Source organism: Strongylocentrotus purpuratus, unplaced genomic scaffold (assembly GCF_000002235.5).
Source record: "Strongylocentrotus purpuratus isolate Spur 01 unplaced genomic scaffold, Spur_5.0 spur5_scaffold_18, whole genome shotgun sequence".
NCBI classification, from domain to species: domain Eukaryota; kingdom Metazoa; phylum Echinodermata; class Echinoidea; order Camarodonta; family Strongylocentrotidae; genus Strongylocentrotus; species Strongylocentrotus purpuratus.
Window position 1 is genome coordinate 13,397,324 of NW_022145603.1, and position 21,963 is coordinate 13,419,286.

Sequence of the window (21,963 nt, forward strand, 5' to 3'; positions counted from 1 at the left end):
AATTATATAGGGTTATGGTGTTTCTCATTTATTCCTGGCTACATATTTCTATTCACTCATCAGTATTTATTTATGATTTGTCTATGCATTTACCTCATAATAATGATAAGAATGTTTCGTTTTTGTGTATAGCGCATAGCACATGTTAACGTCCCAAAGCTTTGAACATCATTGCTCGCTTCACTTGTTTGATGTCTATTTGTGTACTTACTCATTGTTGATTTAGGCCGAATTAAAACAAAATATGTTCAGCGTCCTGTTTTTTGAAAAATAGGAAGGAGGAGGCCCTTTTTTTTTCTCAAATTGAAATGGCCGCTCAAAATGGCCGCTCGGTAAATTTTCCCTCACAGTCGGTCTATTTTTCAAGATGGCCGCCGACATTTTTTTTTCTTTAAAAGAAAAAAAAAAAAAAAAATAGGAGGCGGCCCCCCCCCCCCCCCAAAAGAAGCGGGCGGGGACGCTAAACATGTATATATTTTTTAATGGCCTTATCTATTTATGTACTCCTTCTTCTTATTTATTTATTCATATATGTATTTACTTATAAATTATATACCCTCTCTAGGTGGCCTCACCCGCCCGTGTGATGAAGTTGATGGGGGTTGATACGGTGATCGTGACCAGTTCAAGCGGAGCTCTCAATCCCGCCTTCAAAGTCGGTGATATTATGGTGATCATGGACCACATCGGGATGCCCACGGTCTCGGGATTCAACCCCCTCGATGGGAAAAACGATGAAAGGTAAGTTCATTTCTGTTTATTTGTTTGTTTGTTCTGCTATAATATCATAATTTTGTTTTGTTATAATACAATCCAATATGATATTAGCACTTATGCTACGGTCACAAAGGTTCGTACGAACGATGCGTTCGTACGAATCTCCCTGTTTTTCCATTGCCTTCCCGAATTTCCATTGTCCGAAAATCATTCGTACGGCGTTCGTAACAGTTCGTAATGGCATTTGCGACCGAGGCTTTACATAGCGCTCTTACTGTAACTGTTTTACAGCGTTTTACAAACATTTATAGTGAAGTTGGGTTAAAGTGAGAAACGTGTCACCATCTGCATGTGTAGAGAGGAGCAGACTTACATCTCCTAGCTTGCCCACATCTACCAGACCCTTGCACCCAAGAAGATCTGAAAGCACTGACCCCTGCGTGATGCAATGCATCCAACACTGGATCGGGCAATCAAATTAGGAGTGAACGTTCTGGCGTAGTGATTCGAGAAGAAGAAGAAGAAGAAGGAGAAGAAGAAGAAGAAGAAGAAGAAGAAGAAGAAGAAGAAAGAAGAAGAAGAAGAAGAAGAAGAAGAAGAAGAAAAAGGAGAAGAAGAAGAACAAAATAATACTTAATGGTTGAAAGAAAGGTCTTCAGGTACTTTTGGTTAAAATAGGAAGAGATAATGAATCCCGAATTGTAGAGATGTCGTCGACGAGTGGATATGTCAGCGGACTGTGGATCACAAGGTCCGCGGTTCAAGTCCTTTCTTTGGCAAGACATTGATCTACATTTGCCACTCTCCACCCAGGTGTTAAATAGGTACCCGGTAGGATGCGAAATCTAATGTGGTTTGATTAGCAATGGCGCTTGTAAAATGGCGACTGGTTGGAATGCTCCCCAGGGAGTGGAGAATGTGCATACCTTGTGTGCGGGTAAGCATGAATCCGATGACCGGGGTAATAATATATATCTATAAAGCGCATTGAGAGCTTTTGTTCTGTTGTGTATTGGTTTTGATTTGAATTGGTGAATGATTAATATATTAGATATTAACCTGTTTGATCGGCCGACAATTACAACTGTTTGTTGTTGTTGTTGTTGTTGTTTTTTTTTTTTGGGGGGGGTGGTTAATGACGTACAGCCCATCATGAATGCACACCGTCTTATTAAATCACTGTGAGATAACACGCAGCCCGGTTAGCTCAGTCGGTAGAGCATCAGACTTTTAATCTGAGGGTCAAGGGTTCAAGTCCCTTATCGGGCTCAACGTCCAGTTTTTGTTATTTTTTTATATAATCATACTGCTTGATGTTACCACCACATACAGAAAGCAGTATTTGTGTGTATAGAGATTTTGTAATAATTTTTTAAAGAATTTGATGGTGAGCCATTACAAGGGTATACAACACAGCCGAAAATATATACAATGATATCATCAATACGATAATTATCTTCATTAATATTAGATTATTATTATTATTAACATTATCATTATTGTCATAATCATCATTATCATCATCCTTAACTACGTTTTAAAAGGTAACAAATTACTAATAGTTTCAATACAAACATGTTTGAATACATTACATTAGCTGCAATTCTGAGGTAGACGGGGACCTAACCTATGAAGAAAAACCGAATTACATGAACAACATTAGTGATCATTTTGTTAATGTGTTTTTCATACGCAGCCCGGTTAGCTCAGTCGGTAGAGCATCAGACTTTTAATCTGAGGGTCAAGGGTTCAAGTCCCTTCTTGGGCGTAGTCCTTACATTTTAGTTTTTGTCCCTTCTTCTAAACTTTGACAAATTTAACCTCATGATTTGTCTTGAAATGAATCTAACATTTTCCTTTTAGTATTGACCACTTTGATCAATTATAAACGAAGATCTTTGACAAATTTATCGTGAGAAATAGATTAAAAATTCCGAGTTTTAACGTCCCCCAAAATAATAGAATTATTTTCATATTGACGACTTCACTCGTATCCATACAGCCCGGTTAGCTCAGTCGGTAGAGCATCAGACTTTTAATCTGAGGGTCAAGGGTTCAAGTCCCTTATCGGGCTATGGCCAAATCTGCTCCTTTTTACATTCCTTCCCATTGTATATTTATTTTTTCTTGCATTTTTATTGCATTCATTTATTTATTATGCTTTTTTTTTTCTCGTTCTAATTTCATCGCAGAATAAAACAACCTCCAGTCTTATTGAGACAGAGAAGACCATATACAATTTATACTTAGATCTGTAGTATATCTGCTGTGCAAATTGAGAATATAAAGTAGACACGAAGACCCGCACATCTACGACGAAAACAACTCTCACAAAGCCCGGTTTTTGTTATGGGGGGGGGGGGGGGGGGGATGTGGGGGTTATCAGAATGCATCGCACGCGTATCAACTTACACCAAAAGTGCCCCAAACAGGAACAACATAATCGTTATTAAACTTAGCGCGTGGCTCTGTTTTCTTTCCTTTTTTGGGGTCATTATTATTGATGGTTTCATAGATTCTTATTTTAATGTGTACTCCTTGGTTGACTGTGCATTATTTTTTAACACTGCATTCCTGTTTTATTTCATTGCCCAGCAGCAAATGCACCGCGCGTGCAGTATTCTATAGAAAACCACCAATTGGAACGTTTATCATGCCTCCTGCTTGATTGATATGATGAATTATTGAATAAATTCATTTGATTTAAATTCAATCATTTTTCTGCATCTCTGCCATGTCCGGGTTCATGAATCTTGATTTCCAGGCCATTTTTTTTCCTCCGGTCATGAAATCCTTTCATCAGTCAGATGTTATGCCGATTCATCTTCCGCAAATGTATTATGAGAACTTCCACATTCCTTCATATGATTCTTTTCCTTTACACAAACAATGATTCTTTGAAAACAAAAGAAAATCATAAAGAAATATAAACCGCAATCGAGATCATCTATGTATGAAGAGAGGAACCAGCTATTCAATTTATTAAATAATCTATATCCCATACTTCTGTCTTGGGGCAACGGCATTCAAATACAAACAGATTTCTTATGATTTATTTGTGTACATGGACATAAAATGAAAGTCGGTTCACATTCATACTTTGCCTTGACACGAGAAAAAAATATTTTGCGGATGACAAATGCAGTTTTTGACTGGATATTTGTGGCGGAATAAAACGAAATTGGGGTCATCTTTCGAAGGCCAATGCCTATTTTGTTATACTTCTGTAAATGAAACTGCTAAATGTTATACTCTAACCGAGTTCATGATGTCTACTTTGGACCAGATAACCATATCCCAAACTTAAACCCTATTTGTAACCTTTACTCAATCCTATGTTTCTGACTCAATAAAGTCCGAAGAAAAATTTTGCGTCACTGATTTGGTCTAAATCCCAGTTTAAATTTTAGTAGAATGTGGGCCAATGGGTTAATTTTCTGCCTAGATTCCCAAAAGAAGAAAAAAAGTTATTTCATTAATTCCTTCATGATGTCTAGTTCAAAAAATATGAACATTATGGAATTTCAACCCCAAAAAGCTTCAAACGGGTCGGTCGCAAAAATGACCATTTTCCAATCCCATGAAACACGATGTGCCAATGGGAACATACAAATTTATTTACTAGACACTTCAGGCATTACAAACATCGTGGCCCGAATTCACAAAGGAGGTTTGTCGACAAACCTTGGTTTGCATGCGTCATAGACGCGTTTTGACGCGTTTTTACAAACGTTGTAAAAACGCGTCAAATCGCGTCATATGACGTACGAAAACCAAAGTTTGTCGACAAACCTCCTTTGTGAATTCGGGCCATTCTGTTGGGAGCCAGATGGGTGTTAACTCATATCGTTCATTCATTAATGACTGGTTCATTGTGATTTCTTTGCATAGCTGTCTAACATTATTATGTGAGCCCGGTTAGCTCAGTCGGTAGAGCATCAGACTTTTAATCTGAGGGTCAAGGGTTCAAGTCCCTTACCGGGCTATGTCTACCTTTTTTTAAATATTTATTTGTTCCTACAGTTTTATTGCATTTGTTTATTTTTGTGCATTTTTTCTCCATTGTTTATTTTTAAATTGTTTCCTTATTTCATTGTAGAATAAGGCAACCTCAAGTGATATTATCTATGAGGCGGAAAAGATCACACACAATTTATTTCACGTTTTTACAATTAACGTAGATCTATACTTTATCTGCTGTGCAAAATGAAAATGAAAAAGTAAATATGAAGACCCGCACATTTACGATCATTTAAAAGTTGCATCTCAGTCGGTAGAGCATCAGACTTTTAATCTGAGGGTCAAGGGTTCAAGTCCCTTATTGGGCGTAGACTATACATTTTTTAGTGCTTTCTTGTAGTGCCTCGTCTTGTAAATTTGGAGCATTTTCACCTCATGTCTTGAAATGGATGTGAAATGTTCTCCTCATTGTGGAACTTGGAGATCAATTATGAACGAAGATATATTTGATAAAAATGACACATACAATTCATTCTGTGGAATAGAATAAAACATAAAGACCAGTACTTTGATTGATTGACACCGACGCTGGGCATAGATTTTTGTTCAAAGTAATGTTTAACCATGGACAAAGGGAATTATATTCTGAGATCTATGTTTTCCTTATGATGTGATGGTATACCCAAAGTCGGGTTCGACTAAATTAGTAGATTACGGACCTCAAAATGTTGACGTTCCACAGATTAATGAAAATCTTGATCTTGATCAATGCGCCATCGTATGCGCAGCCCAGTTAGCTCAGTCGGTAGAGCATCAGACTTTTAATCTGAGGGTCAAGGGTTCAAGTCCCTTATCGGGTGATTACGTTGAATTTTGCCTCAGTGTACTCCCACTGCCTTAACCCAGAGCGGTTCAGAGGTTCCTTAAAGGCTTTTTAAAGTAATCAGTTTTCCCTTCTCGAACTGGCAACAATTCATCTCATTTTCCTTTCCTTCAAATAGTTGGAAGGAAGAAAAAGTTTATTAAATGAACTAGTGTGAAAGAAATTTGCAAACTTGACTCGAAAACTGCCAATTTGTACACGAATATTTGTTTCCTTTCCATGTTTCTTTATGAACTTGTTTAAGCAGCCGGACCAGCACGGACGAGCACGGACCACTCCGGACCATCCCGGACCATGGTCTGGGGTGATCCGGGATGGTCCGGGATGTTTTGTTCAAAAAAAGTGTGATGCTTTTAAGCTACAGCTACAGTCCCATATACGTCCCGGACCGTCCCGGACCATCCCGGACCCCATCCGGGGTGATCCGGGATTCGGTCCGTGTTGACACCGTGTTGGCACCGGGGTGGTCCTGGATGGTCCTGGATGGTCCTGGATGGTCCCGGATGGTCCTGGGCGGTCCGGGAGTCGACCCCGGATGTTTTTGACGGTCAAAAACTGCCGGGGTGGTCCGGGACGGTCCGGGACAATAGTTTGATCCGGGGTGATCCGTGTAGCCACCGTGCTGGGTCCGGGGTCATCCGTAGTGGGGCCGGGGCGGTCCGTGTTGATCCGTGGCAGTCCGGGAGTGAGTTATTGACCGCCCAGGACCATCCAGGACCATCCAGGACCATCCAGGACCATCCAGGACCACCCCGGTGCCAACACGGTGTCAACACGGACCGAATCCCGGATCACCCCGGATGGGGTCCGGGATGGTCCGGGACGGTCCGGGACATATGGGACTGTAGCTTAAAAGCATCACACTTTTTTTTAACAAAACATCCCGGACCATCCCGGATCACCCCAGACCATGGTCCGGGTTGGTCCGGAGTGGTCCGTGCTCGTCCGTGCTGGTCCGGCTTTATATGGGACTGGGGCTTACAGTCCCATATACGTCCCGGACCGTCCCGGACCATCCCGGACTCCATCCGGGGTGATCCGGGATTCGGTCCGTGTTGACACCGTGTTGGCACCGGGGTGGTCCTGGATGGTCCTGGATGGTCCTGGGCGGTCAATAACTCACTCCCGGACTGCCACGGATCAACACGGACCGCCCCGGCGCCACTACGGATGACCCCGGACCCAGCACGGTGGCTACACGGATCACCCCGGATCAAACTATTGTCCCGGACCGTCCCGGACCACCCCGGCAGTTTTTGACCGTCAAAAACATCCGGGGTCGACTCCCGGACCGCCCAGGACCATCCAGGACCATCCAGGACCACCCCGGTGCCAACACGGTGTCAACACGGACCGAATCCCGGATCACCCCGGATGGGGTCCGGGATGGTCCGGGACGGTCCGGGACGTATATGGGACTGTAGCTTAAATGTTTGTAATGCGATAATTATTTTTGTTTCGTTTGTGCATTGTTTGTAATCTGTATTTGCTGTTTTCATTACTATGATTGTAAAGGGAATCGATTTGTATTCTTGCAAGCCACTGCTTTTTAATGCGATTTCCAAGGCACAATTCTATCATATATTATATCTTTGTATTCTATGAAATTAATAATATTCCGATTTTATATAGCGCTTAATACAAATGTCTTTAAGCGCTGTATATACTATTACCCCGGTCATTGGATTCATAATTTGCCCGCGCACACTGTGTGCACAATCTCCACTTCCTGCGGAGAATTCCATTTTAGAGACTGGATCCGCCACTGGTATTATAATGAAGTTATTGGCATGTGTTCATGAACGAGTATGTCATGTGTGGATCCCGACAGCGAACGACATTGAATTCACACATCTGGGTTAACTACAGTATGTAAAGCCCGGTTAGCTCAGTCGGTAGAGCATCAGACTTTTAATCTGAGGGTCAAGGGTTCAAGTCCCTTATCGGGCTCAACTTCTCATCTTTTGAATTTTATCGCTGACAAAAACGGAATCTGTTTTCCATGTCGCATGGAACAATGTAATATCATAATTTTGGGGAGCATTGGTTAGTGGTGAAATTGCGGTGCAAAATATCCGTTCAGTATTGTTAAAATATTGCCTTCGGAGGTTTAGATGGCAATACTTCAACCTAGATTCGCAAAAATACAGAAATATAATTATGCCCAAATGTTCAATGTTGAAGTGCATTCGCGATATCTATCCAGGCCGGGTCGATAATGATAATTTACCAAATATATCAATTAGTAGGCGGTTTCCCGGCAGAAATTATACCATCACGTATTAGTCAAAACATATTCTTTCACATGATTGGTAATAAGAGCTTCCATTTCATTTTTGAGAGGGGGGCGTTTCCAAAACTGGTCTTTACCTGTAATGTTTAAGCTGACATTCATTATCTCTCTGTGCCTTAATCCCGTCTCTCCTATACGACGTGTCTCCCCTTCTCTCTCTCTCTCTCTCTCTCTCTCACTAATTCTCTCTCCTTCCCAATCCCTCTCCTACCCTCACTCTCTTACCCTCTACTTCCCATCCCTCTCATATCTTCATCTCTCTAAAATCTCTCTCTTTCCCCACTTTTATCTCTACACATCTCTTTTCCTCATCCCTCTCATGCCTCCCTCTCTCTTTCTCTCTCTCTCTCTCTCTCTCTCTCTCTCTCTCCCTCTCCTCTCTCTCCATCTTTCTCTTCCCCCCCACTCTCTCTCTCTCTCTGCCTCTCTCCCTCTCTGCTTCACTTTATCTCTATTTCTCCCTCTCCATCTCTCTCCTCTTTCGCCCTCTTTCCCTCTCTCTGCCTCTCTCTCTCTCTCTCTCTCTCTCTCTCCGTTTCTCTTTAACTCTTTATCTCCCTATTTCTATCTCTCTCTCTCTCTCTCTCTCTCACCCTCTCTCTCTCTCTGTTTTTCTCTTACTCTCATTGACAGGTTCGGGTCGAGGTTCGTCGACATGAACAAGGTGTACGACGAGAAGCTGCGGAATTCGACCCTGAAAGTCGCCGAGGAGCAGCGCATCGCACCCTTCACCAGGCAGGGCGTCTACCTGATGGTCGGGGGACCCTCCTACGAGACTCCGGCGGAAGCTCGGTATCTACGCGCCCTCGGAGGCGATGTCGTAGGTAAGCAAACGAAATAAAGAAAGAAAGAAACAAATAAATAAAAGAATGAAGAAATGGATAAATGAATGAATATTTGTATATATTTATATTATAATTTTGTATGCGCTATACAAGAACGGACTATTATTATTATTATGAATAAATAAATAAACAAACAAATAAATAAATAAATAAATAAATGAATCACTTAATTATTAAGTGAATGAATGAATAAATGAATAAATACAAAACAAAATTGCCTACTGATAATGATAGAATATTGGCGTTTCTTTAACCTAATATATTTTACGGACGGTTTAAATGAAAATTTTGAACAATAAAGAGTGTAAACTAGGAATCGGTAAGTGTCAAACTTTAAAAATTCATGATAATGAAAATATTATAAAATAATGTGGCTCTATATTCATCGCACAGGAATGAGTACCGTACCGGAAGTGTTAGCTGCGAGGCATTGTGGAATGAGAGCACTTGGATTGTCGTTGATCACGGATATCGTGACCATGGACTACGGGGCAGCGGGCGCAATCAACCACGACGATTTCCTGGAGACGGCAAAATGGCGGGCCGCTACGATGAACGATCTCGTGGTGGGCGTCGTGGAAAAAATGGACTGTGAATGATAATAGTAATAACAATAATAATCGTTTTGTTTAGCGAGGGTAAGTCTCATCACCACCGATATGCAGTCAAACCTGTCTACAGCGACCGCCCAAGGGAAACACAAGTCAGAAGTGGTCTTTCTAGACAGGTTCCTTTAGTACATGTTTCAATGAAAAACCATTTTCAAGGGAAACAAAAAAATGTGGTCCTTGTAGAAAGGTGGTCTTTGTAGACAGGTGGTCACTAAAGCACGTTTGACTGTATTGTCCTTCCGAAGGGCAATGCAGACAATTATTATTACCGCGGTAATTGCCAATAACACGTATGCACCCGGGTGGAGAGTGGCAAATGTGGATTCATGTCTTGCCAAATGACGTTAATGTTGGGATGGGATTCGAACCTTCGCCCATAGGATTGGGAGCCATGTGAATGAACCACGAACCGCGACACCTCCAAATGATAACATTTTAAAAACTAAATTTGATATACATTTGGAAGAAATTGGATGAACTATGTCATTTGAGGGAATATATATTAAGAAGCAAAGTGATATAGTATAGCTGTGCCTTCGTGAGTTGCAGGTGTTCAGTTTCTGCACCGTCCTGTACTTCCCAGCAGAATTGAACTTGCTTCTCCATCCTGCACTGAATCCAGACAACACTAGATAGAGAGAATTAAGAAAGACAGAGGGATAGAGAATCAGAGAGATAAGAATAGAGAGAAAGATAGATATTATGAATAACCATGTACATGTATGTATATAACGCTTAATACGATGTCTCCATGTGCTTTACTTGTATGTTGTGTAATCCTGAGGGGAGTAAAGATGGAGGAATGGAGGGGGAGAGAGAGAGAGAGAATGACAGGGCCAAAAAGAATGGGGGAAGAGAACCGAGCCAAAATTCCAGAATTATTGAAACTCGCATCAAAATGGCTGTGACACCGGATAACAGACCAATCATTTACTATTAGTTAATATTGTTGCAGAACGTCCAAAAACACATATTTGACTATACGATGATTTATTAGCGAATTGTCTGATACTGTGTCTTTTATCAAGTCATTTGATATATTTTCTCCAATTATATTGATTATTGGCTCGTTACGGTAATTACATGAAGCCAGGTAGGTGGAATGGCGCAAAAAATACTTCTCTAAGAGGAAGAGGGGAAAAATGCTCAACGCGTATCTTTGCTCAAACAAATCAATTATAAGCATTTAAAACAATTTGAAGAAATACATGTTGGAAACAGAGGGGTCCACTAAAAAGCAATGTTGGACAAGTGTGAACGCCTCAAATGAAACTTAGGAATAATGAGTAATTAAATTAACTAATCTGTAACTACAAAAGGAAATTCATTGTTTTCCATATATGCTTCTGTTTACTCATCTTCCTTTTATGATCTTGTCATATTTCATTTATATACATGTATATTGTGAAGCGCATTGAAATGTCAGACATGAAATGCGCTATAAAAGAACAAAGTATTATCATCATTCATTCGTATTAACTTCTCACTGCCTGTTTGTGAGTTTTATGTGTATTATCATTCCGATTATATTTCTATAAAGATATACTTTATATAATCATTCGTTAACATGATCGCAAAGACTTTCGAAAACAAAATCAACACAAGGGCGAGTTCAATACCGTGTATCCCATAAAGAAATGATGTTCGGATGAAATGTCAGTAAATGATCACGACTGCTTTCGAAAAATAAAACCTGGGGCAAGTTCCATAGCCTTGTGTGTCACCTATTGGAATGTGTGAACATGACCATGGGGTGTTTCACAAAGATCCTAAGTCGAACTTAACTCTAAGTTGGGCTTAAATATTATTGTTGTTATTGTTGTTGTTTTAGTCTTAAAAGCGTGTGTCATTAATTTGTAGCCTTATAATAGAATATATTCAAATATAATAGAATATATAATAGAACATATTCAAAAGCAAAAATTTAAGTATTTTAGACGTTTCATAAATTCCACATCAAGAAAATGAAATCTCCCTGATAGAGAAAATATGAATGATTTGAATCAGCATTGTGTGCATTTTAAGATATCTTTTACAAAATATTTTCAAAAATGCTAACGGCTTTTCATTATTGTTAAGTCCAACTTAGAGCTAAGTTCAACTTAGGATCTTTGTGAAACACCCCCATTACGTATTACGTAATCCGAACATGATTGAATGGGATGTACAAAAGGGTATTGAATTTGCTCTTGAGATGATTTCTCGAAAGTAGTTGGGATCATGTTCATTGCCATTTTCGTAGACATGTCAAGAAGTGACCGATCGGCCAGGCCATCGAAATTGTTTATGTTAATTTTGAGAAAGTCATTGCGTGCAAGTTTTCGACTATATCGAAATGTCCTTGGATTATTTCGTTTTAAATATTTTGAGAGATGTTAAGAGTTCCTTGTTTAGATACAGTACATTCCCATATGTTGTTAAAAAGGGATATTTAGGCATATTTAGAGATATAAAAAGTAGAAATATATAGATATATTTTGAAGAAAACAGAAGTTAATCATTCCTCCTCAGCCATGTCAGCTCAAGTAACTTAAGCAATTAAAATGTTTATATGCCTTTTAAAGAGAAGGTTGAGTTCTGGGAAGAGGTGAAAAATAAATTGTGAGCATTACTCATTCTTATTATGCAAGTGTGGAAGAACATCAGTTAAGACATGTTCCCTGAAAAGCATGGCTCTTCAAATGCCTTCATATTCTAAATATACATGTAACATCGTAAAAATCGGGGGGGGGGGGGGGCCGGCTTATTACGCCACGTGCTCGTGTAGTCCCATATACATCTTTCTGTGCAAGTGTTTGTAACTTTACCAAGACTTGGCCAAATTTCTTATCATTTTGATGATTCCAGAACCTTGCAATACACACAAATTCTTATATGCTATGATCAAACTTTTCTGGTCGGTTCCACACCATTTCTTTCACAATGTAATCGCATGACCAGAACTCAACTTCATCTTTAAAGACGTCTAATGACTACATGTTTGTATACCTCTGAACGTCAAAAAATAACAATTTGAATTTCGTATTTATAATGTACTCTGTACGAGTTGTACTTTTTTAAAGTGTTTCAGAAAACATTATAATTACCATTACGTAATATACTAGGAAATAGGAATTTAATGACAATGTGCCTTAAAACACAACCTCTTAATAAAAAGGGCATAATGTTTCAGTGTTTCTTTCTCGTCCTGAGGGTGTACGAAAGGATTTTGTGAGATTTAACACTTATTTCTAAATAATTTTTTATATGTAATACTATTTTTCAATTATAAAATATCGTGTGTAAATGTATTAATTTGCATTTGAAGTCTTTACCTGTGACTGGATGAAAACGAAAAGAAAGAATAAGAGAGATACAGAAAGTAAGAGAGAAGGAATGATGGGACGGAGAAGAGGGGTGGGATAAGGGAAGACAGGGAAAATGAGACAGGGAGAGAGAAAGAGAGAAAGAAAGAATGAGAGATGGAGAGAGAGAGAAGAGAAGAGAGGGAAAGAGAAGGAGAGAGGAGAGAGAGAGAGAAAAGGAGAGAAAAGAAATATAGAGAGAGAGAGAGGAGAGAGAGGAAGAGACAGAGAGACGGACAGACACACACACACACACACACATATAGAAAGAGAAGGGAATAGAGAGAGCGAAGAGAGAGAGAGAGAGAGAGAGAAAGAGAGAGAGAGGGGGCGGCGAAGGAGATATGGAATGAAGTAGAGAGAGAGACACCTAAATATAAATATAAAGGAAGGGAGGGAAAGTGGCAAGAGAGCGGACAAACGAGCATAATTATTATGGGCATCTTCTTCTTCTTCTTCTTCTTCTTCTTCTTCTTCTTCTTCATCATCCTTTTCTTATATTCTTTAGTAGAAGGAGGGGGAAGGAGGGGAAGGAGGTGAAGAGGGGGAGGGGGGGGGGGGGGGGAAGGGGGAACCTTTAAAAACAATAACAAATGAATGAATTAACATTTGCAGTGCCAGGCTACATCCTGACAACTCAAGCCCAGATGCCTCAGCTGCATGGGCGCCCCTTACGTCAGATAGAATCTAATTCGATGAAATATCTGAAAATCTCCCGGTAAATATTTGGCAAGAGAGGGAGGGCCAAGGGAAAGGGAGAGATTACATGCATTGATATAAGAAATAGATGGGTGGGGCCTATTCTACTCCCACATCTGGATCCAAACTTTCAATACAATGATATTAAAATTAAATGTTACAATGTTTGGCCACAGCCTGGCAACCCAAGCTTTGATGCCTTGGCCGCTTACGAGCTAGGATAGTCGCCCCTTACGCAAGATTAATTATAATTCTACAAAATATCCGAAAACCTCTTTATCCCGAAAATTATAAGGAAGGCGGGGGGGGGGGGGGGGGGGGAAGGCAGGCGCGGGTGTAAATGGGTACCTGGTAAAGTTGGAGCAACTGTAATTGCAGGGCTGGTAGGAGGAGCAGCGTTAGTGATGTGGCCACCCTGGGTTAAAAAATGGCCAATTCATATCAGATCATTTTACTAGATTTTTTACAATTTCATTTTTACAGATATGAAAGTGTTTCAAAAGGGCTTTAGAAATTTTAGAAATTGAAGCGTCTCCTGTCTAAAACACTTCGCAGAAAATGTCCATATCTTAAAAGTCTTAAACCCGAAGCTACTATAATTTTGCCATGAATTATGATTATTTTTTTCTTCTTCTTAATTTCATGAGATTTCCATCACATTCTGTCGCAAAGATGATATTCGGGCAATTAAGAGACGTCAGTCCGCTGATCAAAACTGTGCTCATACACCTATAGGTACTGGCCATAAACTTTGACACTTTGAAATAAGTTCACGCACGCCGAGTAGCCGAGAAGCCTGTTTCAAAATGAGCAAAGCTAAATGTATATGCAATCGAAACCGGGCTGACGAGATTATACATTAAAAAAGCAGGAATTACGAAGTTGTAAACCATCTAGAGGCTCCTAATAAATTGCGATACTGGTTATTTAATTATATCATTACAATTTTTATTTTCAGTTTTCTTTACGGATTACTAATTTTGTCTTATAAAACTTAAGATATGGCGTTTATATCCAATACTGAACGAACGCCATTAAACTATTACCAAGAACAACAACAACAACAAATAAGTTCACGAAGTTTGTGCATTGTCATTATGAATGTTATGTGGAACGTTGAGAAATTCCCATCAATCGATAAAATCTCACTAAACTTCATGAAAAGAAACGAAAATGCATTTTGTTTACTAAGCTTTAGCGTGGGAAAACCTGATAGCATTTTCATGTCAACATGAGAATCTATGAGAAATTCATATAAATTGAGAAAATTGAGAAACTGCCAAAACTTTGACATACATTATGTGCTTTTTTCATTTTATGAGATTTCCAGCACATTTTGTTGAAGAGCTAGACTTCAGTCATCAAGTCAAATTGCGTGGTGTGCGATGGTTCAGTGGTATAGCAGAGGTCTCGTAACCGGGAGGTCCCGGGTTCGAAGCAAATTCGATAGTATCCTTAGGTAAGGCATTGATCCTCGTTACCAAGTCCTTCAGAGAGGACTTACAGCCGTCGGTCCCCTGGTTGCTTCCTTACAAGCATATACATACTTTCTTAGCAGTCATGTAATCCAAACAAACCAAACGAACAAAATACGCCCATAAACCTAAGGGTATACGGCTCAAAACACTTCGACACCAGTTGATGAATTGTATGCGATGTTATTGTTATCATGGTTGTGTAGAGCATTAAGAACCTCCCACCAATCGATAACAAATCTCCAAGAATATCATTACAACTACGAATGTTATGCATTTGTTTACTAAGCTTCAGCGTGGGAAAATTCGAAGGCATTTTGTTTAAAAATCGTGTGATATCCAAAGAAGGTTGTTTTTGCTTTTTGCGTTCCATGGCGTGACAGAAAAAAACGTTTATCTCAACACAACGTGGGATCTAAAACATGACATGGTCCATGTCATTATAAAGACAGCGTTCATTACTCATGACAATGGATTTCTTTTGATATTTTGGAAAATATCCAAGTTTTTTTCTTTTGCCTTCCGACGTACGTTTAAAAATGTTACAAGTATTATGGGAAAAGGGTCTCTTTAGATAATCCCTCTTGAACTGTTCACTCTGGTAATGCTACGCCATGATAATTGAGATTGCGGACCCTCTTTGAAGATATCTGGAGCATTAAAATCGCAGCTCAAAATTAATCTTTTTAAAATATCAAGACTGGAATTTGATTTCGTTTATTTATTCAATTATTTATCTATTTGTTTACATATTTATTTATTTTTTAATCTATGTATTTATTTATCATTTCATCTATTTACTCATTCATTTATGTATTTATTTATTTGTTTGTTTATTGATATGTTTATTTATTTATTTACTTATATTATTACTTATTTATTCATTTATTTATTTATTTTCATATTAAGTATTTATTTTGCATTGTTGAATTATATGCCCTCAACTGCCTTTTCATCAAGGTAGTATTCAGTTCCATGGCTACTAGGGGACGTTTCCCCATCGAGTGACTAGGAAGAAAATAGAAACAGAATAGAAGAGAGAGAGAGAGAGAGAGAGAGAGAGAGAGAGAAATATATAGTATGTGTGTATGTGTGTGAGTGGGAGGGAGAGAGAGAGAGAGCATGAGAGGGAGTGTGTGTGAGAGAGAGAGATTTATTTATTTGTTTATTTATATATTAATTTATTTAATTATTTTATCATTTATTTATTTATTCATTCATTTAATATTTATATTACATTGTTGAATTACTTCCTTCTCAGCAAGGTAGTATTCAGTTCCATGGCTACTAGGGGACGTTTCCCCCATCGAGTGACTAGGAAGAAAATAGTAACAGAATAGAAGAGAGAGATAAATAAATAGTGTATGGGTATGTGTGTATGCGTGTGTGCGTGTGTGTGTGTGAGAGAGAGAGAGATAGAGATAGGGAGAGAGAGAGAGAGAGAGAGAGAGAGAGAGAGAGAGGGAGAATGGGAAAGAGAGATATATAAAGAGAATGCAAGGGACAAAAAGAACAATATGATATTTTTGCGATTTTCACATTTTACAAAATAAATTGTTTGGCTTAAATGGAGGTAATTACAAAACTTTCAATATCTTAATTATTGTAAGAAAAGAAATTAATTCAGCCATATGCAAGAATCAGATAGCACTGTTTGAAAAGTTATGTCATCTGTTAACAATTTTTATGATATAGAACAATACATTGCAAAAACAAATCTTAAAGAAAATCATTTCGTGAAAAATGTTTTCATTTTACCTATTGCTTCAGGGTGTCTATGTTCAGTTTTTTTTTTTTTGCTTTTATGTTAAAGAATTATATGTTTACAAACTATTGCAATTTTAATATAGGATTTCCCGGCCAAATTCGCGAGTTTGTCATTACGATTAATTTGTCTTGCGTTCAAATTCGACGGTTTTAGTGCTGTCGGGTATATCTCGGGTTTATATTCCTTTTTCTAGATTTCAAATCTCTGAAGTTTTCGTTAGAATCTATGTATGTTTCATTCAAATTAATGAACAAAGTGCTTCTTTCGCTGTTTGGTCATTCGATTTAGCGCAACACGATTTTCTGACATCGCGACGGTGTACTTCTAGCATTCTAATTCATTTGTAGCATTCAAATTAGCACTTTGTGCACTAAAATTAATGGTCAATATACATTTCTCGTTTATTACACACTTGTTATAGCTCACTCTTTTTCTTACAAGATCGTTTTTTCATGTGTATTTCATCCTATTTTATTTTCTTGCATTTATATTCTTTATGTGATTTTAGATTTATCAGATATTCATCAGCCTTTAAGTTTGATTGTTAAAAAAAAAGACTTACATCTACGGACTTGATGGTCTCAATATTTGTGTAAATTTTCATGTAAGGAAGTTGCTTGTCTTGTGTTTCATCATAAATTTATCACAATTTCATTATAAAGGCAGGGTACAATATTGTGACTGGGGTAGCTGTTTTTGTATCCCCACTTTTCCGGGGTATATGAACATGTCCGTTCAGAAATGCTACATATCCCTTGATTTCGCCCCTTCTTTACCTAATGTCTGGCTAAACACATATGCTTTGTCCTCAAAATTAATAAATTGAATAACAGAAAAGACCCCAATGGCAAATCATGTATTTAATTGCATTTTTTTAAAACTGTAAACGTGTGTTGCATTTCTTCCCCCTAACATTCCTAACTTGAATAAACATAATTCGAATACGAATGAAAGTTGTTAATTTGAATGATAAAAATGACGCCTCGACAAGTGACGATTAATTTGAATGCTAGTTGAGCAGTTTCTAAATTGAATGACAGATCTATGAAATCCTTCGACAAAAATCCTAAATTAAGTACAAAATCGGGAAAATTGAATGATAATTAGCATGGCAAAGCTGATCTGCGCTAACTTAAATGCAAAGTAAATGAATTCGAATGACAAACTCGCGAATTTGGCCGGGAAATCCTATATATCATAATTATGTCGCTGTGCGGCCGAAGTTATTTTGTAATATCGTATTGTTTGACCATTTATAAGACAAGTAAATGGAATAGTATCGATCTTTTGTAAACATGATTATGTTGATAATGAAACCCTGTGTAAGGATAAAATAGGAGAACAAAAATCTCTATGACTCTTTGAATTGATCAGTTAAGTGCTGAGAAGATGCCAACTTAATCTATCAAGAAATTTTCAATGTTCCAAGCAAAAATATATTCCAACTATATGGGTAATAGTGTACAATTCAGCATTTTTTGATGCTATTCTATGTTTAATTTGATAGGCAAAATATCAATAAAGCCCGAAATACACCAAAAAAGCACTCTCGAGTTGCATTAATGGTAGCAGAATGACGAGATTTTAAAGATAAACTCCAGTACTGGTAAAAAAAAAAAAAAATTCTCACAGAATCAAAAGAAACTTACACTGAATGTTCAAGATTACAAATAAATGACATGTGCCAAACAATTTTGGAAGAAAATGTATACTGGCTGAGTAATGAGCATAGAAAGACAAGGAAATCAAGGTAGTACTAGCCCCGACACCATGTGTGTTGTCTGGTGTTGTCCCATATATAGCTTTCTATGTGAGTGCTTGTTACTTTACCAAGACTCGGTCAAATTTATTATGATTTTGATGACTCCAGAACCTTGCAGTGCACACCAATACTTACATGCTACATGATCAACTGTTTCTGATCCTTTCCACACCTTTTCTTTCACAATGCAATCGTATTACCAGTACTAAAGTTTATCTTTAAATTCCGATATGCCGGACTTTGTATGGGCCTTGGTACCGTAGGGCGGGGTCAAACAAATACTCGAGCTGATAGCAAACCCCGAAATAGAAATATACTAAAAGTATACTATCTACAACAACAAAAATAACATCAGTATGGGGGAAAGCATCTACAAAAGGAAGAACGTGTCCTTGCATGGTAAACGGATATTACGTGAGTAACGAAAAAAAATTACGAATAAGAAGAAAAGAAAGAAATAAACATACATCTATGTATACAAATATATATATATAAGTATATATATGAATATAAAGAAAGAGAGAGAGAGAGAGAGAGAGAGAGAGACAGTTATAGCTACGGCAAGTTTTTTTTCTTCCTTTCGTAATAGCATTCATCGGGCCAATGGTGCAATACCTTCCCCAAATACCCCTTTTTCCTACCCCAAGCTTACTTTACTGACTAGCTAATATTATCATCCTTATGTTAGGGAAGGTTCCACATCCGGGTATTGCACACGAAGGGTTGTTTAGTGAGTCAACATACCTTGCCCTACCTAGCAACAATTAATGTGTGCAATTCGAATTCTTACGATTGGAATACAGGTATTTGTACAGGTGAATTATATAATTTGCATCAAGGCACTTCAGAAAGACGTATGCATTAGATTTGTTTACATTACGAAAATGGCTTATTCATTAAAGACGGGTAACTCCCTATTCAAAGGTATTGCTATTCTTCGGGGTGTTTCGCAATGCATTAGATCCTGAATGGAGATGATGTGGTCTAGTGGATAAGTCACCTGGCTGCAGTCACAAGGTACGGGGTTCAAGTCCCGCCGCGGCACTAATATCCTTTGGCAAGACATTAATCTACATTTGCCACTCTCCATCCATTTATTTATTTATCTATTTATATTATTTTAGTTTTCCTTAAACATGGTAGCCCTTTAAATAACGAATATTGCTCTTCCAGGGGGCACTGTCTGTACGATTAAAAACACATAAAAAGGGTTTTAAAAAAATTACGTAAAACATATTAATAAAGATGGAACTACCTTGGGTTATATAATACCAGATCATTAGCATCATCATTATTATTATGAGTTGTAGTTATGATAGTACTATTAAGGGTATTATTTACTATGTATGCGCATGCGCGACGATTTTACTCACTTGTCGTTTTTATCTCAAGGGAGGGATAGAGCTTAGAGAGAGAAAGAGAGAGTGAGGGGGAGAGGGAGAGAGGGACATAGAAGGAGAATAGAGAGAGAGAGAGAGAGAGAGAGTGGGGAAGGGAGAGTGAGAGAGAGAGAGAGGGGAGGGAGAGAGAGAGAGAGGGGGAGTAGAGACAGGGAGATAGAGAAGAGAGAGAGAGAGACACAGAGAGAGAGAGAGAGAGAGGGGAGAAGAGACAGGGAGAGAGAGAGAGAGAGAGAGAGAGAGAGAGGATAATGAGAGGGTGGCTAACCTGAGCGTTGAACCTTCTTAAAGATAAACTCCAGTTCTGGTAAAAAAAGAAAATTAATTCTCACAGAATCAAACGAAACTTACACTGAATGTTCAAGATTACAAATAAATGACATGTGCCAAACAATTTTGGAAGAAAATGTATACTGGCATAGTAATGAGCATAGAAAGACAAGGAAATCAAGGTAGCTCCGACACTACTGTTGTCCCATATATAGCTTTCTGTGTACAGTGCTTGTTACTTTACCAAGACTCGGCCAAATTTATTATGATTTTGATGACTCCAGAACCTTGCAGTACACACCAATACTTACATGCTGCATGATTAACTGTTTCTGATCCATTCCACACCTTTTCTTTCACAATGCAATCGCATTACCAGAACTCAAGTTTATCTGTAATAGGTCCATGGTTAAACCTTGGTTGAACCTTTACCCCCAAACTATATTCCCTTAATTTTCCCCTAAAATGATCTATCACGGCATAAGAAAGCGTGTCTACTGCAAGTCCGAACTTGTATAGCTTACCACATACATTAATCAAATAGATAAAGCACATTTCAATGATAATTATAAGAAGCAAAAAGAAAAATGGGCAGATCAAAGAATGTAAAAAAAAAATGTGATAAGGGATTTATCGGGTCTTGGGGGTTGAATTGTGATTGTGGACGAATCAATATTTGTAGATTCTAGGCAAATTTGCCAAATGCGCACATGGTTATCATTACAAAATATGAAGACTGTCCTAAAGATAAGTCCCCTTGGTCTATGCAGCGTTGAATGGTTGTGGGAGATAAGGGAAATTCCAAAAATACAATCGGTATGTTTCTGTACCAGGCAGCGTACAGGTATACGAGTAACTTTTCTTTTCATAAGTCATAAGTTGTGGTGGAAGAAAATTATTGAATCTCATTGAATGATTAAAACCTTGTCCTTTTGAATTCCGTCACGTGTGATCAAACCATCTCTCTCTCTCTCCCTCGCTCTCTCTCTCTCTCTCTCTCTCTCCCTCTCTCTCTCATGGAGCTTAACATTATTCTGTCTGGAAAATATAAATTTAAAGATTTACAGATGGATGGATTACATGGAAAGATAAGTAGATATAAAGATAGAAATTGGTAGATATAAACATAGAAATAAGATAATATATCGATAGATAATATAGACAGAAATAGATCGAGATAAATATAAAAATAAAAATGCAGAAGGATAAATAGAGAGAAATAGTGTATATGTGTGTGTGTGTGTGTGTGTGTGAGAGAGAGAGAGAGAGAGAGAGAGGGAGAGAGAAAGAGAGAGGGGAGTAAATTGGGGGGGGGGGGGCGAGAAGGCGAGGGGGAGGAGGGGATATAAGATGCGGCAATGCAAACAGAAAAACAGAGAGGGGAGGAAGAGGGGAAACTATTACGTTTTTTTCTTTGATCAAAGAATTGCTATTGTGCTCCGTATTCATCCCGTCAATTCATTTGGAACAAGCAATCCATTAAAAATAATGGCCCGCATTGTTGCTAAAGTTCATGCCCGCTATTAACCAAAGAATGGAACACAATGGAGCACACACATTTACTTCATAAACGACTTCGCATAGTATTTCACGTTATCAAGAACATGCCGTGCTTGAGAAACTGCACATTATGCTATTTAAAGATGAAGTTGAGTTCTGGTCATGCGATTGCATTGTGAAAGAAACATTGCGGAATCGATCAGAAAAGGTTGATCATCCAGCATATAAGAATTTGTGTGTATTGCAAGGTTCTGGAATCATCAAAATGATAAGAAATTTGGCCAAGTCTTGGTAAAGTTACAAACACTTGCACAGAAAGATGTATATGGGACTACACGAACACGTATCGTAAAAAGCCGGCCCCCGATTTTTACGATGTTACGTGCATATTTAGAACATGAAGGCATTTGAAGGGCCATGCTTTTCAGGGAACATG

At 38.3% G+C, this 21,963-nt stretch overlaps 1 protein-coding gene and 6 non-coding genes across 7 annotated transcripts in view; all 7 read left to right on the forward strand.

Annotated features, from left to right (window-relative positions):
* Positions 1-9,450, forward strand: part of LOC585994 (purine nucleoside phosphorylase-like) — a 14,366-nt gene extending 4,916 nt beyond the window's left edge. The window contains exons 4-6 of the mRNA XM_030989244.1: positions 566-741; positions 8,487-8,677; positions 9,092-9,450. Of these exons, the coding sequence (XP_030845104.1) occupies positions 566-741; positions 8,487-8,677; positions 9,092-9,297 (573 nt within the window). The 3' untranslated portion in view covers positions 9,298-9,450. The remainder of the gene's footprint in view (positions 1-565; positions 742-8,486; positions 8,678-9,091) is intronic.
* On the forward strand, positions 1,914-1,986 carry TRNAK-UUU. Its single transcript has one exon. It is a non-coding gene; the product is annotated as a tRNA-Lys (tRNA).
* On the forward strand, positions 2,413-2,485 carry TRNAK-UUU. The gene has a single exon. It is a non-coding gene; the product is annotated as a tRNA-Lys (tRNA).
* Positions 2,719-2,791, forward strand: TRNAK-UUU. Its single transcript has one exon. It is a non-coding gene; the product is annotated as a tRNA-Lys (tRNA).
* On the forward strand, positions 4,630-4,702 carry TRNAK-UUU. Its single transcript has one exon. It is a non-coding gene; the product is annotated as a tRNA-Lys (tRNA).
* TRNAK-UUU lies at positions 5,465-5,537 on the forward strand. The gene has a single exon. It is a non-coding gene; the product is annotated as a tRNA-Lys (tRNA).
* On the forward strand, positions 7,438-7,510 carry TRNAK-UUU. The gene has a single exon. It is a non-coding gene; the product is annotated as a tRNA-Lys (tRNA).
* Positions 9,451-21,963: the final 12,513 nt, after the last annotated feature.